Raw genomic sequence first — 22927 nt, forward strand, 5'->3', positions numbered from 1 at the left:
CCAAAATAATTTCAAAACTTAACAAAAACTTAAGTTTGGTGTACACAACGGTGGCGGGAGCTACCTGCCATAGGCCCCGATGACAGTGTCATACGGTGGCATCGTATGTCCAGTCCTACAATTATATCTATAAACTTAACCATTCTAAGGCAACCTAATAGCATTAAGATATTATCTTTGTGTGATGCGAATTACCCTTGCAAGTTTGGTATATACATTAACACACTATACAAGTAGGCATTATCACTTTGTCCATATATTAAATTCCCACAACCACATAGATCAAGTACTTATCTGAGTACAGACAGTGTCCATTTGAAGACGAACCCTGAGGTCCGCCGAACATGGTATAGGTTCAGACAGGGCAACTGTAGAGGTCATTCAACATCCAAAGTCGTCCCTTGTTCTTCTTGTGCGCCTCTGGGGGATCTTCGACGCGTAGTCTGTGACAGTTTTGTTTGCAAATATTTAAGGGCATTGTTGAGTTAATTGAATACCTTATTCTTGCCGACGTCTGTTATTTTTAAACGAGCAGGGTAAATCATCGCATATGAAATATTATTTTCTCGCAATTTCTTCTTAACGTCTAGAAATTTTTTGTGTGCCTCCTGAACCTGGGAAGTGAAATCCAGATAGATGGAGATGTCCATACCTTCATGTTGTAGGGTACCCAGTTCACGGGCTTTACGAAGAGCTGCATCCCTATCCCTGTAGTTCAGGAGTTTCGCAATTATTGGTTGCGGTCTCGCCCCTGTTGGTGGTGGTGGTGCCAGGGATCTATGTGCCTTCTCTATGATGAATACATCCAAGAACATTTCTCTGCCAGTAGAGTTTCAATATATCGTTCCATATTGCCTGGGTTGGTTGTCTCTGCAATCCCCATTAAGCGCAGGTTATTACGGCGTGAGCGTGCCTCTAAATCTTCGGTCTTTGCCAGCAACGTTGATATGGTCTTATCCGAGTTCGCATGTTTCATCTCCAGTTGGCGCGTCTGAGATTCAGCGTTCTATCATGTCTATTCTCTTTGTGTGCCTGTCCAGACGCTCAGACATGCGGTCCACCCTGTATGTCAATGAATCTATTTTCCCATCAATGTTCGATAGTACAGCTTGAATCGTGGTGACCATAGCCTGGAAGTCCACCGCAGAGCCAGGGTTCTCTTGCGTCGTAGTCGCTTGGCTGCCGGCTAGGTCGACGGAAGTATTTTCTCTTCCTTTCTTCGCCAGTTCGAACTGCAGTTTAAGCTGGGTTTTTTGTGGTTTCACCATTGTAGAGGCGGTAGGTAGTAGTTAATTTGATGCTAGTTTAGAGCTTTCTTGGTGGCACCATGTGACCTATACGTGGCAGGCACAGAGATAGTAATCAGGCGCGTTATCTAGATATGTTTGGCACAGTTCACCACGTCTTCCCCTTTAAAAACGCGTTCTTAATTTATATTCTCAAGCATATTATATCAGTACTCCTCCAAATGTGGCTCGTATATTGTAGTTCGAAATACAATATCTTTAGGACGCTGGTTGTGTAGTGTGGGTTGCAGTGCTGCATGTCTACGTCACCTTGTTGTCCAAGATGGGCCCTAGTATAGGTGTATAGGTGTTGTATAGCTGCATATCTCAGCCTGCAGTCTGTGAAGGTCGCAAATATTGTAATGAGCCTGTGCATCTTTTGTGCACTTCATAAAAGAGGTTAAGGTACTTTCGAGTTCTACCAACACAGGTCTCAGGTGTCTTCAATTTGTGGCAGGCCAGTATTGTAAGGAGAGATTATTACAGGCCACACCCTGATGCCATCTGTCCACTTCGTCTTCTGTTTTGCACTGCACCTCCGTCCACGTTTTATACAAAGACGCAGGCCAGTCACCGTACCAGACAGCACGCTTGTGTGCCGAGAGTGTAAGATTCCGCCTCTGTAGCACTTAGGGACAGCAGCCTCTCTAATGAGGGAGGGTGCTCTGTCCCCGCGTCGGCATTTTCATGTTCCGAAGTGGTGTGAAGCAGATGACAGGCTCCCGGTATGTACCCCGCAACCCACCGACCTCGGGGGGCAACAGGGATCACCACAGCAAGCTCGTCTCAGGCCCCTCCGCCACGTCGGTGTTTCCAAGGGTGACACGTTCACCTACCGCATCAGCTGTCTCCGCAGGCGTAATGGTGGTTGGGAAGCTCAACGGTTCTCGTCCTCCTCCCACAGCGTCTTATTCCGCGGTAGCAGCCGAAGAGCACCTCGGAAAGATGTCTGGCAGCCCACAACTAGCTTAACGTTTCTGCGCAGAGCTACGGCCTACCTGCCAGGGCTCCGAAATCCCTGTCCCTGGGACTTGCGTACCAGTCTCTCCGGGTGCATGCACCACAGTGGCACAAGTCGCCCCGCAGTTCAAGCAGCTCGGCGGTCTTATACTATTTATGCCTTGATTTTCGGCAGCGAAACTTGACACACTGGTCGTCGCTGCTCTCCGGAGTTTATTTTCCCCAATTTGGAACCTATTTATATAGCTGTGGTTGCAGGATATGTGCAGGATCTAGAGTCGACCGGAGGAGCTCTATTACAGAACCGCCATCTCCCAGCGCAGTTAGCTTCGCCCCCTCTCCACATATATTCACACACCTCTATCATACAAACATACACATTGTGTGGCCTCCACTGGGTAAGTAAATCTTGATAACCAATTAATGTATTATGTTTTTTAACCAGAGACCTGAACAGTGTGTTGTGTAAAAAAAAATCAAATTTTTTTCCATGGTCTATACACTCATGAATTTGACTAAATTTAAAACAGTTATTATTTTACCACAAATATACCAATTTAATTATAATTCAATACTTGTCCCTTGATCTTAGATAAAAATGTACTGTTTTCAAGAGAAATTTAAAATCAACATTGAAAAGCTCCAAGCAATAATATTATATCGCATCCATTAAAACAGTTAAAATAGTTGTTGAAGCGGCATTTCGGTGGTTTGTTGGTTTTTCTCCTCCTTTTTAAGGACAAACCATTTAAGCAAAAAATATTGATTCATTCTAAAAAAAAAAACATGGATCAATTCTCTATTTTACATTTGACAAATCTACATGTCCAGGTGCAAGTCTCTCCTGCATATTAACATTTTTAGTTTATATTAAAAACACTCCGAATAATTCTTCCTAAATATATCCGGTTTCATCAAGGTGTAATCAAATCCAGTCAATTATTACTAAAGGAACTCACCTCCAGGTTCTCCCTATTTGAACATCTATTTATTCAGTACGAATCATTCAGAATATCAACTACAACAGAAACACAGGTATTTGAAAGAGGACTAAGCTGTGCACCAACAGCACCACTAAATAACTATGAGATAGAGAAAGATATAAGGGATTTGTTCAGAAAGATTAGATGAAATATAGTCTTTAAAGGGAAAGAGAAAATAATAACTGAAAACAGGATTAAATTCATTCTCAGGCTTGACTCCACATAGACATATGGTAGGAAAGGAAGTAGATATATTTGAGAAATTAATTGAGAAAGGTATATAAGACCTGCTGACAAAAATTTGGAGCAAAAATAATCTTCTTAAAAACAGAGAGAAGCATTAAAGGAACTATATGGTTGTGGGAATACACCTATCAAACCAGGGGACAAGGGGGATGGTATTGTAGTTTTGGACACCCTAGACAATAATAATAGAATGTACGCCCTGTTGGGAGTAAGTGAACATTATAAGAAGTCAAGTAAGGAGGAATGGAAGAAATTGGAAGAGAAAGAGGGCAAGCTTTTTAGGCTTGCGAAAGGGAATGGAGGAATATGATTTTCTCCACAATGAACATCCTATACTGCCAGCTATGTGTGGACTTCCAAAAGTACAAAGAATCATGAAGGATCCTCCTATGAGACCAATTGTTTCCAGTATTAACTCACTCACTGAACCACTTAGCATACATATGGATTGTTTCTTGAGACTTCTTGGTTCAAAACAAACCTAATATATTAAAGATACAACTGATATTATTAAAAAAATGGAGGATCTGAGTTTTAATCCGAATGAAGAATGGTTGGACACATTAGATATGGAGACCTTATATGCTAATGTTCGGCAAACTGCAACAGTGGATATGATTAGAAAAGTATCATTGAATGAAGACGTAGACGTAGCATCCCATGCAGTGTTCATTGTTGATTGTGTGGAGATAATTCTGAATAATATCTTCCTCTTGGATGAGGATTACCTTTGCCAGACTAAAGGGACCAGCATGGGCGCAATTTGCGCCCGAGTTTGGCATGTCTCTGTGTAGGGGAACTTTGAGAAAAAATATATGTTTAATGAAATGGTACCTTTTTAGGTTTCGCCTGGGCCGGAGCTCCTAGCTCCGCCCAGGAGAAATCTTATGTTCCTACAGTGTGGCTTAGTCCCGCCTCTGTCTTTCATTGGCTAGCTCCATAAATGGAGGCTAGCCATTGGAAGACATCAGCGTCAATCACTTTCTCCCCGAGAAAACGCGATTCGGGGGCGTTTCCGTGTGTTTTTTTAAGTCCCGCCCTCTCCTCTTCCCATTGGCTGGAATTTTACCTTCCAGCCAATGGGAAGGGGAGAGGGCGAAAAACACGCCCACAAGGAGTTGTTGTTGTGCCTTCTTTATCCCCCGCCCTCCCTCCCGTTGTCCGTGCCTTCGCCGTTGTGGGGCAGAATCGAGTGCTTGTTTTCTTCGTCTCATTCATTTTTATGGTGTGAACAACGGTGTTCATGTTAACGTTTTTACATGATGGCAGTGGAAGGTGTATTTTTCTTTTTTTTCCCCTGGAAAATGAAGTGCTTTTTCGGTTTCCTTGTCAACGGAAGATGAAGTGAGAGAGACCCGTGCAGCTTCGCAGTGAAGGTACTTCATCAGCTTGTAGGCGTTGCCTCTGTTTGTAATTGAACGTGAACAGCAATCTGCGCTCCATGCATCTGTGCGCACAGCGGGGTCAGCGCTGGATGCCTGTGTCTGGTTTCACCCGCGCCTGGAGCCGCGCAGCGCTGCTCCCGTCCTCTCCCGCAGCCCTCCCAAGGGACGGCTCCAGTCACCGGGAGCGAGGGCTGAAGTTGCGCTGCGTGGGTCAGATGAGACGCCGTCCCCCACGCAGGGAAGCCGAGGGGTCGCATTCTGAATCAGAAAGCGTAGCGTGCACAGATTAATGCCGGCGGGAGGGCTCGGGTTGACTTTGGAATCACCACCCAGCAGGAAGGTGCGGTTCACCCCCGGGGAGGGTGGGGGTCGCTTCCCTATGGGCATTGCTGGTGGTTTGGTTTTGTGTACAGAGACCTTTCCAAACTATCCCCAAAGCACCATGTTTATTGAGCCCCGTTCAGCAGGTCAGTGCTTGTGGTAGGGATGCTTAGCACCGGGTGATTAGTGTGACAGTGCAGGGAGGGGGGTGTTTATCGTTTCACCCCCCGCAGCTTCTCTCTGATCTCGAGATCTGTGCGTGTGGATGCTGGCAGCAGGCGCGGGTCCAGCCTGACGGACAGGTAGAGTTCAGCATCCCGGGGTGTTTGTGGCGCAGCGTTGTCTCCCGTTTGTTGGCATGGACCTTATGTGGATGGGAGTGCGGTATGGCTGATGCTTTCTGATTCATTCCTCTTCTAGAAAGATGCCGGGGGATGCGCGTCACAGTAGAGGAATGTGCGGCGCTAAGAAGCACAGGGTCTAGCACACGTGATGTCAATATTATGGCCCGTTATCAGGCTGGAGTGCAGGGGTTCTGCCTGTTTGGGTGGTGTCTGGGTGTTTAGTGGAAATACTGAAGATTAAACTTAACACTGCATGCACTGTTATCTATAAAAATGTTTAAAGCGCTGGCACGGCAAGGTGCTCAGTGCTGGGTGGTTGTTCGGCGTTCAGTGTATGGGAGGCTGGCGGTGAAGTATAGATGGCTGGCTTGGATCGTATGATTTATTGTGCAGGAGCATTTGGCGAGTTGTCACACGGCCCCCTAGGAATTCCACCCACAAACCCGTGCAGAGGAAAGCAAGGATTGTGCATTTGCCTCTATAACCTATTCAGAACAAAGTGATACAGGAAAGCCCAGCCGTGGCGCCGCACGCTCGAGTACGTGCCTCGGGTCGGCACCCGAGTGAGGACGGGGCACGTGCTTGAGAGCTGCTGTGCCTGTGAATTGCCAATGGGAAGTCCCATGCTTCTAGCATAGCTCAGCGGGTCGAGCTCATTCTACAGGGACATTTAGGGAGCGCACACATCGCATATTAAAATCTCAACAGCGCACGTTTGGTGTTCAATCTCTGAAAGGACGTTCTTGTATGTATTTCATTTGTAATTGTGTTACACGCATTTCGTTTAAAGTACGATATGGAAGAGCAGAACCTCGTTGGACAAAGAAGCACAGCTGCGGTTGCTGCTCTGTTTTTCTTATGCTGTGGGGTTTGACATTTTGTAAATGTGCTGGCACTTGCGTTACTCACATCGTGTTTATCACACACTGCCCTGCACACCTTTACCTTCAGGTCATCTCATCTTCTGATTTGTAGCTGATGTTTCACTGTCACTGTAGCCTCGTGAGGTGATGTTGTATACGTTGCTCAGAAAATTCCACTGGAAAAGATTGAATGTGAAACTATTCAGCATGTCCCAATATCAGGGAAGGGATCACTCAAACAGAATAATCCACGTGTGTCTTCACGTTAAACGAATCCAGAATTTTAGAGTACACTGAGCCCTGCTTCCATGAAAAAGGAAAACACTCATCCATCTCTGGTGCCAGTATTGATGTTGGTGTGCGTGACTTGACGGTTCATGCTCTTTTGGGGGGTTAGTAATAGTGTTGAGTACAGGCCTCTGGTGACATACAGAGAAAACATTCATCTCCTCCCTCGTACACACAAACCCAGCAGTTTCACCACAGTTCTGCCTCCTCTCTCAAGGCCACCGAGTACAATCAACTATAGACAAACAGCCGGGTTTTTGTTTTAATGTATGTCCAGATTTGTGTCGCAATGTATGGTGGTGCAGTGTATGACTGGGTGTTCGAGACCAAGTGAGTTGGGAAGGGAGCATGTATTGTATTGCAGTCTTGAAAACACTACCTCCTACAGGGACGCCTGCTGACTCTCCTCTTGATACTCTTCTGCAGGAGTAAATGCACAAGCCAGTATTCATCGTAGTGCAAAATGCTAACTGAAATAGTTGCAATACAAATCGCATTTGCGAGAGATTAAGCTATTGCCATTGTAATTGACAATGCCATTTATTTATCTGTTTTCAAAACCAACACATAAATAAAAAGTTTGTCATTCACAATGCCAATAGCTCAAACTTTTCCAAAGGCGAAACCGTTGCATTGTAAATGCTTGTTTGAATATGTTTAGCATTGGGTGCGTTTTATCAATTTTTTTTTATATGGCATGGCAATAAGGAAACCTTGAATACCTTTATTGCATGGCTAAACTGTAGTGATTGCAACTTGAAATTCACCTCCGCTTATAGTCAGTCTTCTTGTGATTTTCTAGATGTTAAAATAAAAGTAACTAATGGCAAATTAAAGGTAGAACTTTATACCAAACAACCGGACTGTAACACCATCTTACATTACATCTTACATTACATTAGCAATCACCCTAACTGCCAAAAGGATAATATATCCTTTGGGCAGTTTCTACGCTTTAGAAGAAACTGCTCAAAATAGGTCTGACTTTGAGGAACATCCTGCATTTTTACAAGATAAGCTTAACAAGAGAGGCTATCCAAAGCAATTAGTGAAACAAGCATATAAAAGATCTAAATATTATAAAGGAGATAGTATCCTTGAAGAAAAGAATAAACATCAAGATCAGAAGAAAAGGATAGTGTGTCTGTCACCAATTTCTCAAGTATCAGTAATGAAGTGAAGAATTTAATCAATAGAAATTGGACCTTATTGAACGAACCAGGAAAAGATAAAATAGAAAAATAATTATTCGCATATGGGCGAAATAGAACCATTAGAAACTGTCTGATACACACATATAAAGGATTTCAACAAATGAGTATCATAAATGGCAATAAAATAATAGGAAATTTCCCAAGTGGAAACTGTGGAAATTGCAAAACCCTAATGTCTGGAAGTAGCCTTGAATTTAATGGGGTAAAACATCGTATAACTACCATGATGAATTGTAAAATCAAGAATGTAATTTACTTGTCGTATGCCCGTGTTAGAAAGATCTGAAAGAGACACGTTAGTATTAGATTCCTTACCTTAGAATATCCCCAGGCGTCAGACTGGATCTGGAAACTTTTGCGTAGCAGTACCCTTGCGCGTCGGTAGGCGTAGTCTGCGGCTCCGTGTCTGTCGTGGGCGCCGTGATGACGTCGTCGGAGTACTTAGACGCCGCCTCCGCGTGCTGACGTCAGTTCTTCTTTTTTCCGCGCCAGCAAGCGCAGATCTGGAAAAAGCAGTAACCCTAGTCAATTTTTGACTAACTTTTTGATCGATTTTTGATCGTTTTTCGAAGTCTTTCCGACTCCGATTTTTGCCGTAGGGATGCCCAGTTTTAAGCACTGCGAGGATTGCGACCGCCTGATGTCGGTGACGGATCCTCACCACCTGTGTTTGACCTGTCTAGGCGTCGATCACGACGACAAGGCCTGCTCCGACTGCCGGGCCCTCTCTTCGAAAGCCAGGCGGGAGCGGTCCCGCAGGCGACTCGAACTCCGGCAGTCGGTCCCGCGCCGCGAGAGGTCCCGGTCCCACAGGAGGTCGCGGGACAGGTCGCGGGCTCGGAGCCACCACAGCTCCGAGGGTAGGCCGCACTCCTCCGGGTCGAAGTCGTCGTCAGGTAAGAGGCACAAGAAGTCCAAGAGGCGTCATCGCTCTACGGACTCCCCCCAACGCTCTCGCGATGCGGCCGGGGGTTCGGGTGACACCGCCCACGCGGCTCCGTCGGAGTCGCGGGCGCCGCGTTCAGCCCCACACCCTCCGGTCCCTGGGCTCAACGCGACGCCGGAGGAGATCGAGCGCTTCCTCATGGCCATGAGGAAACTCTCTCCTCCGACGGGCTCCGCGGCGCCTTCGGGCCCAGCGGACCCGTCTGGGACCCCTAGTGGGTCGGGGGTTTCGGCCCCGACGCCATGGGGCCCGGCGCCGCAGGTCCCCGCTCTCCCGACGGCGCCGGCACCTTCGGGCCCGGCGCCGCGGGGTCCAGTTGTCCCGGCGCCGCCGGCGCCTTCGGGCCCAGCGCCGCGGGACGCCGCTAGACCTTCTTCGGGATCTGGATCGTCACCGGTGGACCTTACGTCCTCCCCGGCGTCGGACCATCAGGTGTCGCCTCCGGCACCGTCCTCGGGCGGCGCCGTCCCCGATGCTCCCTTCATTCCTGTTCCGGCGTCGGGACGCCCCGGTGGGCGCCGCTCCAGACGTCGTTTGGAGAGTTTCACTTCTATGAACAGGCCCCATTAGTTGAGAACCCTGAGTTTCAGGAGATGGGTGCTGAAGAGGATAGGGAGGGGTCTGAGGACCCTCTGACCAGAGAGTGTCAGTCTCATGAGGACTGGACAGGAGACCTTGGGGAGGCCAGTGGCCTGGACACCTCTCCAGACACTGGTTTTGTCTCCCCTCCTACTGTGGCTTCGGAGGAGGGGGCAACCTATAGTGTGGTGTTGATGAGGGCTGCCAAGGCCTTGGGCCTTGAGCTCCCCGTCGCCGCCGTGAGGACTAATCTCCTCACTGAGGTCCTTAAACCGCAGTCAAGCTCGGCCGAGCCTCTGCTGCCCTTTAATGAGGCCTTGACCGACGTTCTTCTGGGCACTTGGTCCAAGCCCGCTACGGGTTCGCCCGTAGATAGGAACGTGGCCAGACGCCACCGCCCCGCCCCGGGCGACCCATGTTTCCTGTCCACCCACCCTACCCCCGAGAGCCTGGTCATCCAGGCCTCTAATTCCCAGACGGCATTCCCGTCGGCACCGCCGGACAGGGAGTCCAAGCGGTACGAGCAGTACGGCAAAAAGATCTTCTCGTCCCTTAGTCTGGGACTGCGGTCTTCCAACACCGCATGCCTCTTGGGCCGCTACACCCACTCTCTCACAGATTTTTCACATTTAAAATAGTGAATTGATCCATTTAGAAAGTTTTTTATTAATTTTTAGAATGAATCAATGTTTTTAGCATAAATTGTTTGTCCTAGAGAAAGTGGAGAAAAACCAACAAACCACTGAAATGCCGCATCAACAACTATTTTAACAGTTTTAATGGATCTGATTTAATATTAAATTATTGCTTGGGGTTTTTCAATGTTGAATTTAAATTTCTCTTGAATACAGTACATGGTTATCTAAGATCATCAAGGGAACTTTATGGAATGATAATTAAATTTGTATATGTGTGGTAAAATAATAGCTGTTTTCAATTTAGTCAAATTTATAAGTGTATAGATCATGGAACTAATTGTGTAATGAAATATTAGTTTGTTGGTAGGTGGCGTCTGTCGACTCCGCGTCCGGCATCGTGATCACCGGGATGACGTTGTGGTACCTACTTAGTCGCCACCCCCGTGCGCTGATGTCAGTTCTTTTGTTTTTTCACGGCAGCGTATCGCATATCCGAAGAGAGCTTGCCCCCTAGTCATTTTTTGACTAACCTTTTTTCGACTTTTGTTCTCTCTTTTTTTCGAGTCTTTGACTCCTGGTGCTTGAGGGATGTCCCATCGTCAGACTGGATTCAAGCATTGTGATTCCTGTCAATTACTGATGTTCGTGACGGATCTGCACCTCGTGTGCCTCTGGTGCCTGGAGCGCGACCACGACCCAAAGTCGTGCTCCGACTATCGGGCCATGAATCCGAAGTCTTTGCGGGAGCGGTCCCGAAAGCTTTTGGAGGCCCGGCTGTCGGCTCTACATCACTCCAGATCTCGCTCGAGGGGAAGGTGTCGAGACCGGTCGCAGAGCCACCACACCTCGTCCAAGCCTTCACACTCCTCGGGTAAGTCGAAGCACAAGAAGAAGGCGAAGAAGCCCCATGGCTCTTTGCCTTTTCCCTGTCGGTCGGCCATCGCAACGCGGGAACCGGAGCGTCGTCGCTGTAAGGCTCCTTCTCCGGTGCCTGATTGAGGGATGACTCCGCGCCTCCCCCGTTTCTGGAAGCTGGGGCGTCCTCTGCCCAGCTTCGTGCATTTAGCGAAGCCCTCCATTCCATCTTTGGGCAGGCCAACTCCGCTGGTTTGGGGCCCTAGGCCTTCGATGCCGGTGTCTCTGGCCCCGGCACCGAAGGGTCCCCATGGATCCAGACCTGGGTTATTCTCCTGACAAAGGTGTTTGAATTGTCAGGACCTTCATCTGAACCCCTCTTGCCCTTTATTGAAGCCCCCACGGACGTCCTTATGGGCATTTGGTCCAAGCCTAGCACTGGCGCTCTTGTGGAACGGACGATTGCCCACCGCTCTAGGCGATCCCATTTTCCTCTCCCAACACCCTTCCCCCGAGTGCTTGGTGGTCCAAGCATCTTCTCCCAAGGGCGCATTCCCTTCCGCACTCCAGGATAGGGAATCCAAGAAGATGGATCACCCTGGGAAGCGTATGTTCTCTCCCTCCACCTTGGCGAAAGGTCCGTGAATACTTCATGCCTCTTGGGCCGGTATACCCATACAGTCTGGGATACAGTTGCGCAGGTGCTGCCTCAGAATCTGGAGGAGGCCCGAGCTATTCTCTCCCAGGCAGTGACGGATGGAAGAGATCTGCTGTGGACTGGACATTGCCGACTCTCTGGGCAGAACGATGCCATGTCTGTAACCCTTCGGTGCTACGCCTGGCTGAGGACATCTGGTTTTTTGGTGCCCGTCGCCTCTTTGGTGAGAAGGCGAGCTCCGCGCTCGAGCATTCCACAGTCTGCCTTTCATCCCTTTCGTGGCTATGGAAGGGGCACCCCCAAATCCAACCCAGTCCAGCCACCGGCCCACGCAAGCTGCCCAGCCTCTGCCAGACCGTGGGACCCAGTGACTCAGGTCTGGGAACCAGCAAGCGGGCCAGTCCACCCTTTCCTCCCATTCAGCAGCCTCCATACTCTCCTAGTCTGACCGTCCAGGGCCATCAGCGGCAATCCATCACGTCATAGTGTTGGGTTTTGCAGATAGTACGAAAAGGCTACACCCTCCCCTTCGAGACTACCCTTCCCTCCATGTCAACATCTCTAGATCGCATGATGGAGGATCATTTGGCGTTTCTCAGCCAGGACGTCTCAGCTCTCTTGGCCAAGGGAGCTATTGAGAGGGTACCTCTGCCAGAAGTAGGTCATGGTTGCTATTCCCGCTACTTTCTGGTGCCCATGAAGGAAAAAGGCCTGTGTCCTATCTTAGACCTCAGGGCCCTCAACTGCTTCTTCCGGAAGGAGAAGTTCAAAAGACTAACCCCTACATTACCTAGTTCCATTCCTGGGCACTGTAAGTGCAGTACTGCCATTAGGCGTATATGGTGCTGGGACTTTGCCATTACGAACTCCACAGCACCATAATGGCTGCTCTGAAGACTGGGAAGTTTGTTATCAAACTTCACAGCACATTAAATCTCACACTGGCATCAGTGTGGGTTTATTGTAAAATGTACGACATAGGGCATCTAAGAGATATCTCCTGAAAATCGACCAACTCCTAGTGACCTGACTGAGTGGCTGCCTAGGCTGCCACCACCAGACATGTTTCTGGACCCCTGGGTTGAGAGCTTGCTGCACTCGGGGGCCTGAAACAATGCACATCCTGAGACGAGGGGCCAAGCCTCCTCCCCCAGGATGGGCAGGGTTCACGAAGGAGAAGCTTCAAAGGCATTCCGCCTTTGTGAGCCTCTCCAGACCACTTGCTGTACTCAGCAAGTGGTCCCCACTGGTTCTACCCCCCACTTTGGGTGGGAGAACCAATGGGAAAAACAAGTGAGGAATAGAGGTGTGCCCACCTCTGCCAACTCCACCCTTAAGGTGGGGGAGGCGAGTTGAAGCACAATCTCGAGTCCCCGCCATCTTGAGGATGGGGGGACCCTGCCAACCAGGGACAGGCTCCTGCCCCCCTCCCACTGGAGAGTGGCAGAATAGGGGGTGTACTCACCCCAGGGAAGGGACTCATTGGTCCCTGCCCTTTACCTATCTGTAACGCCCCTAAATTTATTATTTAGGGCACCCTGAACCTTGCTTCCTCAGATCCAGATTCCGAAACTACAAGAAGAAAGAAGACCTGCTGTGCAGCTGCTAATAAGAGGACGGCACCAACTGACTTGCCCCCAGCCCTACCGGCCTGTCGACCCTCGAGCCTGCTCCTGCTAAACCCCGGCGTCTCCTGTGGTCAGCAACCTCAAAAACCCCAGAGGACCGGACTTTCTTGCTCAACCAAAGACTGGGACTCGCATGAGCAGTGGTTCTGCTCAAATATCTACAACATCTGATAGAGACTACTAGCCACATATTCCTTCACGTAGAATTCTTCCCAGGCGTGAGACTGGATCCAGAAAACTCTTTTTGCCACAGCATCCCTATGCGCCGGGGAGGACGGCATCACGCGACTCCGCCCAGGCGTCGTCCGCATACGTGACATCAGCGAGGTCACATAACTCCCACCCCGGCGCGCCTACGTCAGTTTTTTCTTTTACCGTGTGCAACGCAGATCTGGTCTGTTCGGGCGTGTTTGGGCCCCTTTTTTCTTTTATCATTGTGATATCTTTTGGTGGAACACTGCGAATGCCTTCGGGCTTCAAGACTTGCACGTCGTGTGGGCGTCTTATGTTGGCGACGGACCCTCACCGCATTTGCATGTGGTGTTTAGGGGAAGATCACGGCACCACTGATTGTGAAGCGTGCCCAAAGTTGAAGCCGAAGTCCCGGTGGGAGTGCGGTAGGAAACTACTCTCTGTGCGTCGCTCAAGGTCGGCTTCATCCCCTCGATCAGCCTCAGCAGAAGGTTTCTGAAACGGGGTCTTCGATGTTGCGAGAGCATCGCTTCCCGGTGGGTAAGTGTCGTAGCTTGTCCCAGGGGGCTGGTGTTCGACCTGTCGGGGGCGTGAGCTCTCCGTGGGTAATGCGGCTCCGCGTGTTGTCCTCCTATCCACCCTTTCCTGGTGAGGGGGCGTCGAGAGCCCAGATGGAGACATAAGCGGCGGCTGTGCAGGCCTCGCTGGCGTCTCCTCCTCCTTCCCCTCCTGGGACGTCGGCGGATCCCTTGCATTGCGCAGGGCCCTCCGCGGCATCGCCGGTGGCTCCAGCCCGGCGCCGACAGGCTCCGCTCCAGGCTTGGAGGATGTGATGCTGTTGGGGTGCGGCCCTTTGGGGTTCCCTCCTTCAGACCACGGCGCCTCTGCCTCGCTGCAAACTCCTGCGGGAGTCCCTGTGGTGTCGCGGGAGGTCGCCGGGGCTCGAGTCGCATACCCGAACCCCACTGGGCCCTCTGGTCAGTCTGCGGCCTTGTCTACGGCTGAGCTGACGCCGCTCTGGTGTCAATTTTTGCAACTTTTAAATATTCCTTAAAAATCGCCTGTTTTACAAAAACAATGGCTTTCAATGGTTTACAGGAGAGGCACCAGGGCTGAATCCAGGATCCAGCCCTGAGTAAGAAAAACATACGTAAAGTAACTGATTGCTTGAGCTCAATGTTATTATTGTGTTGAAGTTTGTGTTGCATATTGCAACAACTGTATCTATTGCATTTAAAAGTCTATTGCTCATTGAAAGTATTCAACTGTAGCATCTCATTCTGAGAAAGTATTTTTATACCAACCTGTGGTTCTAAAATAAAATACCATGGAGGCGTGTCCGTGCCCCATCCGCAGCTTCTCACGGCGCTGAGTCCCCGCCGCTCACTCTCCGGACGCTGCTGGAGGCATGATTGCGCCCCTCCGCTGCAGCCAAGCTCCTGTCTGTGGATTTTTATTGGTACCTGCACCCGTTTTCTGTGCTGCCTCAATCTGGCCCGGCGCCCGCTTGCCCGCGGCGCCAAGCTCCCTGCTGCCCGCGATACGGCCTGATGCTGCGGTCCTAGACACTTCGCGGGACACAGCCTCCACCAATTCCTGCCACAGCCTGGCCCGGTGCCTGCCATCCACAGCGCTGATCTTCCGTTGCGACCCTTGTTACTTTGACTGATCTCCCCACACGGAAAGCGGTTTCGCTTTCCGGAGGTGCCCTCCGTCAATCTGCATAACGCGCTGTTGTTAGCACCAGGTACATCGCAGACCCTCTATTCTTAACGCTATAAGGGTCTTGTGCCAAGCCTCTAAGTTAATCAAAATGGTGGCTCCTTAAAAGACAGCTCAAGGAATTCCCCTCCACCCCTGACACTATACCTCTACTAGAAGCTAACCTACAATAATCATATGTATTTCTCCTTTGAGTGGTGCTGGATTTTGAAAATTACCTGCTCTTTTGCCTTCACTCAATGCCTGACTTTAAAATGGCGACCACTCAAGACATCCTGACTTCGCATCACAGTGCCTGACCTCAAGATGGTGCTGCCTCATAACTCTACTGTTCTAATATGCAGCATTACACCTCCACTGCTACACCAGCAACCTTACTTATCTTTAAAGTGTAGGTCACCACCGCAACTGTCCCCAACTACACTAAGGCACTTCAGGTCTTTACCCCACTACTCACATTAGTGTCGCTCCCTAACGATCATGGCACGTCCTGTCTTGACGTGGACAGGGGAAACTCCTACACGCTGGTCTACCCTCTCAACCTCTCCAAAACCGCAGCTAAATCCTTCAAGCACGCCACCCTAAAAAGCCATCCTGAGACGCTGATATCTGACCTGCGCCACAACGCTGGCAATGGCATTTGCATAAATGACCTTATCTTCTTTTCCAGAAGGACAGCCGCCTGTCACAAAACCTTGACACTCCTCCTTAACGTTTGATCTACCAGAAACATCCCTTACGGCACCAAACTCACAATTGCTCCCTCTGCTACCCTATGAGCGGACCTCACCATCACCCTCTACAAAACTGGCATAATTCTGAACTGTTTTACACTGAATCTGTAAGTTTAATCTTCTGTAAATCTACGTGTGAACTCTACATCCTGTGATCCTCATTGTTTATAAGTGAGGTCTGGCTACCACAGTTCGTCGAGTTGGGCAGTTTTATTAGCAGCAAAGAAGCAAGTTGCAGCAATCAAGAAGAAACCAGCATTGGCATAGCTAATAGGTCTCGCCTTTGTGACCTTATAAGTGTTTAGTCATGCAGCACATTATCCATCAAATTTAGAAGAGCGAATGTAGCCTTACGGCTAGAGCGGTCAACCTCGAAGCTGGGGAACCGGCTTAGTCTCGGCAACAACGCTCAACATCTTGTGATATTTGGCAAATCACTTCATCTCTCTGTGCCTAACAACAAGAAATGAATGTGTCCTTGTGTAACGAAACTGGTGTTATGTAAAGCGCTCTGATACCCAATATTTTCGGGTCTAGTTTGCGCAATAGAAAACTCAAAAAAACAAAACAAAAAAAAAGCCCCAAAAAAAGCCTCTACCAATAACCTTAATAAATTCGTAGACCTTTTCACCCTCCTCAGAAACCACATGCACGACACAAATAGGGTGACTAACACCTGCACCAATAACCCACTGTCCTGACAGCCTACCGAGCCCGACCTCTCGCACACCCCTCCCCCAAGGGTTTCCACTGCAGTTCTTCCCATCCCCCCTAGCATGCCTACTTACCTCGACCACGGACAATCCCCGGCACCCCTGATTGCTGCCCTCCCGGCACCCCCACCTACAGGGAGACTAGTACGCTACCACTGACCCCGGACGCTGTCCAAACTAACCCCCCTATGGCTCCCAACACTGACCACCTACACCGTAATAGCTCGCCCACTGGCAACTCCAGCAGAGCCGCCAGACCTCGAACCTCCTCCCCACCTGCCATTCACCGAATTCGCGAGCTAGATACTGCAAAGACCCTGGAGTCTGTTCAAACCAACCTATCTCCCCCTCCACCCTTACAAGCCACTTGGACTGCTCCTGCTCCTGAACCTGAACCACTCCCTCTACCTCTGAGACATCTTCGCCCTTGCAAACAACCTTGCCACCTCTTTGAGGATGATTCCCGTGCTCTCGCACTCTCCTACACCTCTAACACCGCCAATTCCAACCCCCTAGACCTCACGGGAAACAAAATCCTAGCCATCCTCCGAGACCACATCTCTGCCCAAGCCATCCCTTATCCGCATGACACGAGTCCGGGTTACCCCATCAGCACGGTCACCATTAACCCCAACAGGCCACCTACCCTCCATAACAGAAGGGTAATGAAAAGCAACCTTGCGCCAGTAACCCTGTCCGTCCAGACCACGGTCACCACCACCCCAGACCCCCCCTTATCTGGTCTCTTAATCAATTGCCGTTCAGCAGTCAAGCATGCCGCTGATATTGCTGACCTCATCCTGAACAAAAACTTAGACCTAGCTATACTAACAGAATCTTGGCTCAATTAATACTCCTCCCCTTGCCTGGACCTATTAGTCCCTCCCAACTACAATATCGCCAGATTGGACAGACGCTCCAGCAAGAAAGGAGGCGGCATTGCCTGTATCTATCGAGCCTCCCTCCTTGTCACTGAACTCTTGGCGGACACCACTGACTCCTGCGAATACCTCGCACTCTCCATTTGCAGCAGCTAACTACATCTCTGCAACTTACACATCTTCTACTACCCTCCAGGCTCTAACGACTCTTTTACCGATCACCTCTTGAAAATCATCACAACTAAGATTTCCTCCAATGCCAAAGAGATTTTCCTGGGTGATTTCAACCTGCACTGGAATGACACTAAAGATCCCCACGTCAACGCTATCAAAGACCTACTAACTGACCAAGCACTAACTCAAGCCTGCTCTCAGCCAACTCACTCAAATGGGGCCATCCTTGACTGGATCATTTCTAAGGAATCCTCAGTCAAGCTCACCTCCACCTATGTTTCCTACACCCCTGCCCCTCCCCATCCCTTCGTACAGTTCTGTATATTTCTGCACCTTGGACTTTGTACACCTCTGTATATCCTGTAAAGCGCTCTGATACCCTCACGGGTCAAGTTCGCGCTCTATAAAACACTAAAATAAATAAAATAAAAATAATACGTATATTTGTTTATACAAAACCATTGGCCTAGAATTCAGTTATTGAGTGTGTGAGACCCTTTGCTGACTGAGTGTGTACATAAATGCTTTACAGTGTCCTCTAATACTGCCTTACTGCTCGACCAAGCTACCACTTTAGAGAGTAAGGTTCTAGCTAACTTTAACCTTTGCCAAACCTCTGGGGACTGTGGACTCTGTGCACACTGTACCTTACTTTGGTGCAGTATATACAGAGCCACTTTCTTACAGCTAGGGAGGAGGAAGGACCATTAGTTGTACTCAAGAACTGCATTCAGTTCATATAATGACATACTCTGTTTTGTGGCGCAGCTTACAGTTTCCACCCCTCCATTTCCTAGTGTGTGGACTGGTTATGGCAAGTTCAGGAATTTTGATGTCATGAGGACTAACCAGTTGACACTCCAGTAAAATGTAACCTCACTAGCCCACTGCACCAAACTTCACCACATATGTCAGTGTGCAACTTAGTGCAATAAGTTTCAATCCAATTATGCCTATGGCATGTTGAATTGCTGAGTAACGCCTGCATGCAGGGCAGTGCAATCAGCTATGGTGGGCGCAGGGACTTGCAGGATTAAAAGTGTTCAATTGCAGTATGGCTCATGCATGGAACTGCAAGATGGGTCAAATGATCCTCTAATAATGGTTGATCATATAATATAGGAATTGTCTGCAATTGAAAAGAACTTTAATTCTAATCAAGTGACTTTAATGTTTTGAGTTGTGTGAGCCTTACTCGATTTTGAAAATCTATCCACTTGTTTCACTCTTTTGGTGTTGAATAAAATTGTTATTTTGTGATATGTTTTACTATGACCCTGTAAAATAATGTTGGCAGCTATTCTGTTCCTTTGGTGCCTTATAATGATGCTGACATGTTGCTTTGTTTACACTCGATCCCTAGGACATGGTGCCTGTCATAGTTGATTACTGTCTTCTGCTGCAGCACACGTGAGTGAGCGCTTGCTTGCCTCTGTTGTCACATTCAATTATATTGTTCCATATGTACCGGCTTTCTGCTATGAAGTGACACATTTTCTTTTTTCCTACAACACTTTATCGAACACTGTTTCTTATTGAAATAAGAATGGAGTACTTCTATGAGCGGTGCATCTTTATTTGGTGACCTTAACTATTCTGTCCTATAGATGTCTAAGTGATTAAGAAGCATTCAGTTTTTTTTAATTGCTTGCTGATCTTCATATAGCACCTGTTTGCAACATATAATATATAATGTTACTTATACATGCAGATATATAAGGCATCTGTTTTGAAATGAACAGATTAGCCTTGCTCCGAGGGCCTTGGTTCTGTAACCATTCCTTTCCATCGTTCTTGCATTATAATACATGGGATACTGCATTTCCTATATAAAAACCTGTCTCTAATTTCTTTATAATATGCGACTCCTGACGCAACCAGTTGCCTATTGTAAAGAAATTACACCAAAACTCAACTATAATAAATTATTACAGTTGAGCTCTGCCGTCACAATGAAAAGGAAAAAAGCTGGTCAGATCATGGAGCATAATTAAAGCAGCTGTTTAAGGAGCAAAACAAAACGTTGCTTTTCTGTTTTTTATGCTCTGTTTTTCTAGCTGTATAGTAACAAGCAGAAAGACATATTTGTGGCCAGATGTGTCTTTTTTGCACTCCTAAGGTAATCATAGATAAGGTAGAACCTGCCTGTTGGTACACTTTCCAAGTTACTGGGCTGTTTCTAAAAAAAAAACTCATCTTAAACTGATTCTAATATCTTTGGCAACATATATGTACCAGCTTTTGTAATGTGTTTAATTTTGCACTAGCAATTCTATTTTTATTCTTGCAAACATGCTGTCTATCATTTGAAAGAGCTAAGTTAGCTAAGCTAAGTATTGAAGTGGGTTGTTGAAAAGGTGATGATGTGACTATGTATTATAAGGAATAAAGTTCCCCCTGCCATTTATGATAAGGATATTACAACTCACCTCTGAGTTCTGTAACCCTGTAAAGGAACTCTGGCTTCGGCCACGTTCCTCTATATGGTCATGGAACTCCTTGGTGACTTGTAATATCCTTTTAATGTACGGCAGAGTGCACTTTATCCCACATATCACATTACTGTTGCTGTTCTGCCAGGGCCCACTGAATTACCACCCAAAGATGATTTGTTTCCACATTTGGGTGATCAGGATAATGTTTATGCTGACTTGAATATTCCCTTTACGTCCTTGGTGAGCTGGGCAAGGCATGATCTGCATGGCAAATGCAAAGAGTTGTACGACTTTATAACTTATGCAATAACTACACATGAATTTCCACGAAGAGGTGTTTACCACAAACGCCTTTACCGTGCATGTTAGGTATATGTAGGGTAAGTATATATCATTTTTTTTTTTTAAATAAGTTAATTTAAACCCTGTATGTATTTATTGTCACTTTAAAAAACAAAGGTTACAGGGATGTTATATTTTACCCACACAAAACCATAGATTCATCAGTTATAGTTGTACTAATGTTAAGAAACTAGAACTCGTGGCTTAAGGTTACTTAACTGCATAAGTTATAGTTTTTTCAGATAAGTATAACTATAGCTGCTGAGATTTGTATTGTTGGGTGTTGGTAAAATGTAAACCTAACTATAACGACCCTGTAACCTTTGTTTTTTTCAGTGAATTTCTATCTTTTTTGTTAATGTAAAGTAATACATAATTGCCTTACGAGTGAATCCACAAAGGATCTGTGTCCCTGGATATACAAATTTGTATTACTTCAGTGACTCCGAAACTACTGAACAAATTAACACCAAATTACAAAACTTTCTCTTTCTAGACCAAGAGCTAGCTTTCTGCCAAATTTGGTATAATTCCGATCAGCGGTTCGGCCTTGAGTGGTGTTAAAAACAAAATGCAAATCCCCATAGGCATTGTATGGGGAAAAAAATGTTGCCCCCCCCTTTCTCGGCCCCTGCTTGACGAATCACCCCAAAACTTTTCAGACAGCAGCTGAACTAACTAGCGTACGAGTTCTGAAAATTTCATCAAGATTCGTCGAACGGCTATCAACGCCACTCGATCGGGTAAGGCTCTTGGCCCGAACGGGATACCCATTGAATCGTTTAAAACGATGTCTGAATCCCTGAGTGACCCCCTTTTAAAGATGTATGAGGAAAGTAGGGAGAAAGGAACATTGCCCCTTGACCAGCGGATGGCGACCATTGTAGCTATTCCGAAGCCGGGCAAACCACCTAACGAATGCACGTCCTACAGGCCCATATCGCTCCTTAATGCAGAAGCTAAAATACTGGCGAAATTGTTAGCGAGCAGGCTGTTGCCATACTTGGAGCAATTGATCCATCCGGATCAGTCGGGCTTTATGCCACATAGAAGTACGGCACTGAACCTTCGTAGAGTGCATGGGGTGCTGGCAAGAACGTCGTTACTGACGGAGCCGGCGGCAATACTGTCACTGGATGCCAAAATGGCATTCGATATGGTGGAGTGGAGCTACCTGTTTGCGGTACTGAACCGCATGGGGTTCGGACCCAACTTTATTTCCTGGGTACGTTTGCTATACATTGACCCCGTGGCACGAGTGGTGGCGAACGGACACATATCCCGTGAAATACACCTGGCAAGGGGAGCCAGGCAGGGGTGCCCGCTCTCGCCCATCTTATTTGCATTGGTCCTAGAGCCGCTGGCAGTTACCATTAGAAAGACGCCATTGTTGAAGGGAATTAGTTGGAATGATTACTGGGAAGATAGGGTGTCCCTGTATGCTGACGACATGCTGATTTACTTAACGGACCTGGAGAGGGGTATCCCGAATCTCCTGGCACTATGTGACACACATGGGCAGGTGTCAGGCTACACCATCAATTGGACGAAGTCGACAATCTATGAACTGAAGGGCCCGCTTCTGGCTCTTCCTGAGACCTGCCCTCTGGCAGTGGCTACCACCTCTTTTAAATACCTAGGAATATACGTCACCCAGGACGTTGCAGAATTTTTTGAGTGCAACTTACAACCTCCCCTCATTCGATTACGTAATGACGTAAAACACTGGAAGGGGCTTCCACTAACGCTACTGGGCAGAGCAGCCTTGTTCAAAATGATGGCGCTGCCGCGTTTCCTCTACGTACTCGAGAACACACTGAGTCTAATACCTCCGAGTTATTTCCAAAAAGTGACGGCGGTGATGTCGGGTTTATTATGGGGAGGTCGACCAGCCCGTATAGCGCACATAAAACTCAACAGGAGCTGGTATGATTGCGGGATAGCCCTGCCAAACATGCAATTATACTACTGGCGACACAGCTTAAGATTCTCAACCAATGGCTACATGCCCCGCAGAACGACCCGGCATTCATGGCTGACAGGGCCCAACTCGGCACACACAGCTTAATGGCACCATTATACCATTAGGGTATTGCAGCGAAACTAACAGGACCCACCAAGCTTACAGTAACGCTGTGGTATAGAGCACAGACGAGACTTAAATGGGGGGGAGTCATAACAAAGCTGACGCCACTGTGGGACACGAAGGCACTGGGACACTTACGACGTAGTAAAGGTTTCACCCAATGGGATAACATAGGGATCTCGACGGTGGGAGATATGTGGTCAAGAGAGGGGGTGGTCCCATTCTCATACCTCCAGCAGCACTATGATCTGGGTCCTACAGAATTGTTTAGGTACGTCCAAATTAGACACGCTCTACAAGCAGCTATCCCGCCAGATATATCAATCCCGGAGTCCTCACCGCTTGAGGACCGCCTACTTACGGACTTCATGCTGGAGGGCGCGACCTCCCTGACATACCGGAAATTGCTGAATAACCTGCCCGACCAGCTGGGGAAGTTAAGGGAGAAATGGGT

The 22927-nt window shown here is 48.0% G+C and overlaps 1 protein-coding gene across 1 annotated transcript in view; it reads left to right on the top strand.

Annotated features, from left to right (window-relative positions):
* Positions 1 to 22927, top strand: part of VPS8 (VPS8 subunit of CORVET complex) — a 2052516-nt gene that overhangs the window by 578665 nt on the left and 1450924 nt on the right. The window contains exon 20 of the mRNA XM_078680452.1: positions 18974 to 19020. Coding sequence (XP_078536578.1) covers positions 18974 to 19020 — 47 coding nt within the window. The remainder of the gene's footprint in view (positions 1 to 18973; positions 19021 to 22927) is intronic.

Source organism: Lissotriton helveticus, chromosome 3_1 (assembly GCF_964261635.1).
Source record: "Lissotriton helveticus chromosome 3_1, aLisHel1.1, whole genome shotgun sequence".
Lineage (NCBI taxonomy): Eukaryota > Metazoa > Chordata > Amphibia > Caudata > Salamandridae > Lissotriton > Lissotriton helveticus.